This window comes from Penaeus monodon, chromosome 19 (genome assembly GCF_015228065.2).
Source record: "Penaeus monodon isolate SGIC_2016 chromosome 19, NSTDA_Pmon_1, whole genome shotgun sequence".
NCBI classification, from domain to species: domain Eukaryota; kingdom Metazoa; phylum Arthropoda; class Malacostraca; order Decapoda; family Penaeidae; genus Penaeus; species Penaeus monodon.
The window spans coordinates 30,273,576-30,274,828 of record NC_051404.1 but is presented as its reverse complement, the minus strand read 5'-3'; the positions used below and the strand labels follow the sequence as shown (position 1 = coordinate 30,274,828).

At 58.8% G+C, this 1,253-nt stretch overlaps 1 protein-coding gene across 5 annotated transcripts in view; it reads right to left on the bottom strand.

Annotated features, from left to right (window-relative positions):
* Positions 1-1,253, bottom strand: part of LOC119585161 (uncharacterized protein CG43867-like) — a 37,878-nt gene that overhangs the window by 22,456 nt on the left and 14,169 nt on the right. For all 5 annotated transcript variants that reach the window (XM_037933792.1, XM_037933794.1, XM_037933795.1 and 2 more), the window contains 2 exons: positions 348-981; positions 105-230 (listed from right to left, as the gene is read on the bottom strand). In XM_037933792.1, coding sequence (XP_037789720.1) covers positions 105-230; positions 348-981 — 760 coding nt within the window. The remainder of the gene's footprint in view (positions 1-104; positions 231-347; positions 982-1,253) is intronic.

The following is a 1,253-nucleotide window of genomic DNA, read 5'->3' as shown; positions in this document are numbered from 1 at the left end:
TTCATATACACGAGCAAACGTCGAAAACTTCGTAGCTCACGATGTACAGTAACCACGCAAAACTCCTTTTGGCAAACAGACAAGGAAAGACCAGAGCTACTTACGCCTTTCACCGCAGCGTAAACCGGCACGTGGATTTCAGGGTAGCTGCCCAGGCCGGAAGTCCTCATGCGGGCGCTCGTGTCGGCGGTGGTCGCTGCGCCGGAGCCCGAGAGGCCTTCCTGGGCGACCTGTGAGGCGCAATGGCGGTCAGTCTTAGGCTAATAAATCCATATTTTTTACTATAATGATAAGCGAGTCCCCCCGAATCATATTATGAAGAGAAGAAAAATGTGTTGCTATCTCACCTGGTATATTCTGGACTCCCACGAGGGGAAGCGGTGGAGCGGGGGCGTGGGCGGCTTCTCCCCGTTGGTCTCGGAGTCGCCGGGCCAGCGGGCGTGGTCGCGGCTGGGCGTGTAGATCTCGCTGTAGTCGTGCGCCTCGTCCTTGGCGCGCGATCTCCTACCGTCGTCGCTGAGGTGGCTGTCCCCGGAGCGAGCGAGCTGGCTGGAGTCCGTGCTCTCCGTGTTGTCGTAGCCGTCCAGCTCCAAGTCCAAGCTGTCGGCGCTTTTGGTCACGGAGGACTGCAGGCTGCCGCCCTTCTTCAGGTGCTTGGTCCTGGGCTGCGGCACGGGCTTGCGCGGGCTCTCCCCTCGGCTGCCGGCGCGCGAGCCGCTCCTAGGGAGGCTGCCCGTGCTCTGCGTCAGGCTGTTGAGCATCACCTCCAGGGGGCTCTTGGGGCTGAGGCTCTGGGGCGTCTCCAGGTCCACCGAGCCGGAGTCCACGCGCGAGTCCCGCGTCCGGATCTTCTCGTCGTCGTAGCGCTTCCTCTCGAGGCCGCCAGTGCGGGGCACGCCGTTGTGGCGGGACTTGAAGCGGATCTCGCCGTAGTTGGCGTCCGTGTCGCTCGAGCTGGCTCTTCTCAGGCCGGCGGGGGACCTTTGGGGACGGAACAGAGGCACATCACTCAAAAAGGTCAGCTCCTCCATTATTTACATCGAACTGCAGTCGCTGCTTACGTGCAAACGCCACGCTGCCAGCTGCTGCGCGATCACTACTTTGCAGGGAATCGACGCTTTGGTTTGCTATTTTGGGCCATGACTTTAACACTCCGATTCTAATTCTGGCTCCAAAATATAATCAACAGTAATAAAAGACCAAGTGAATACGTTCTTAAGAAAACGATCGACTGTAGGTAGACATTTTAAGTT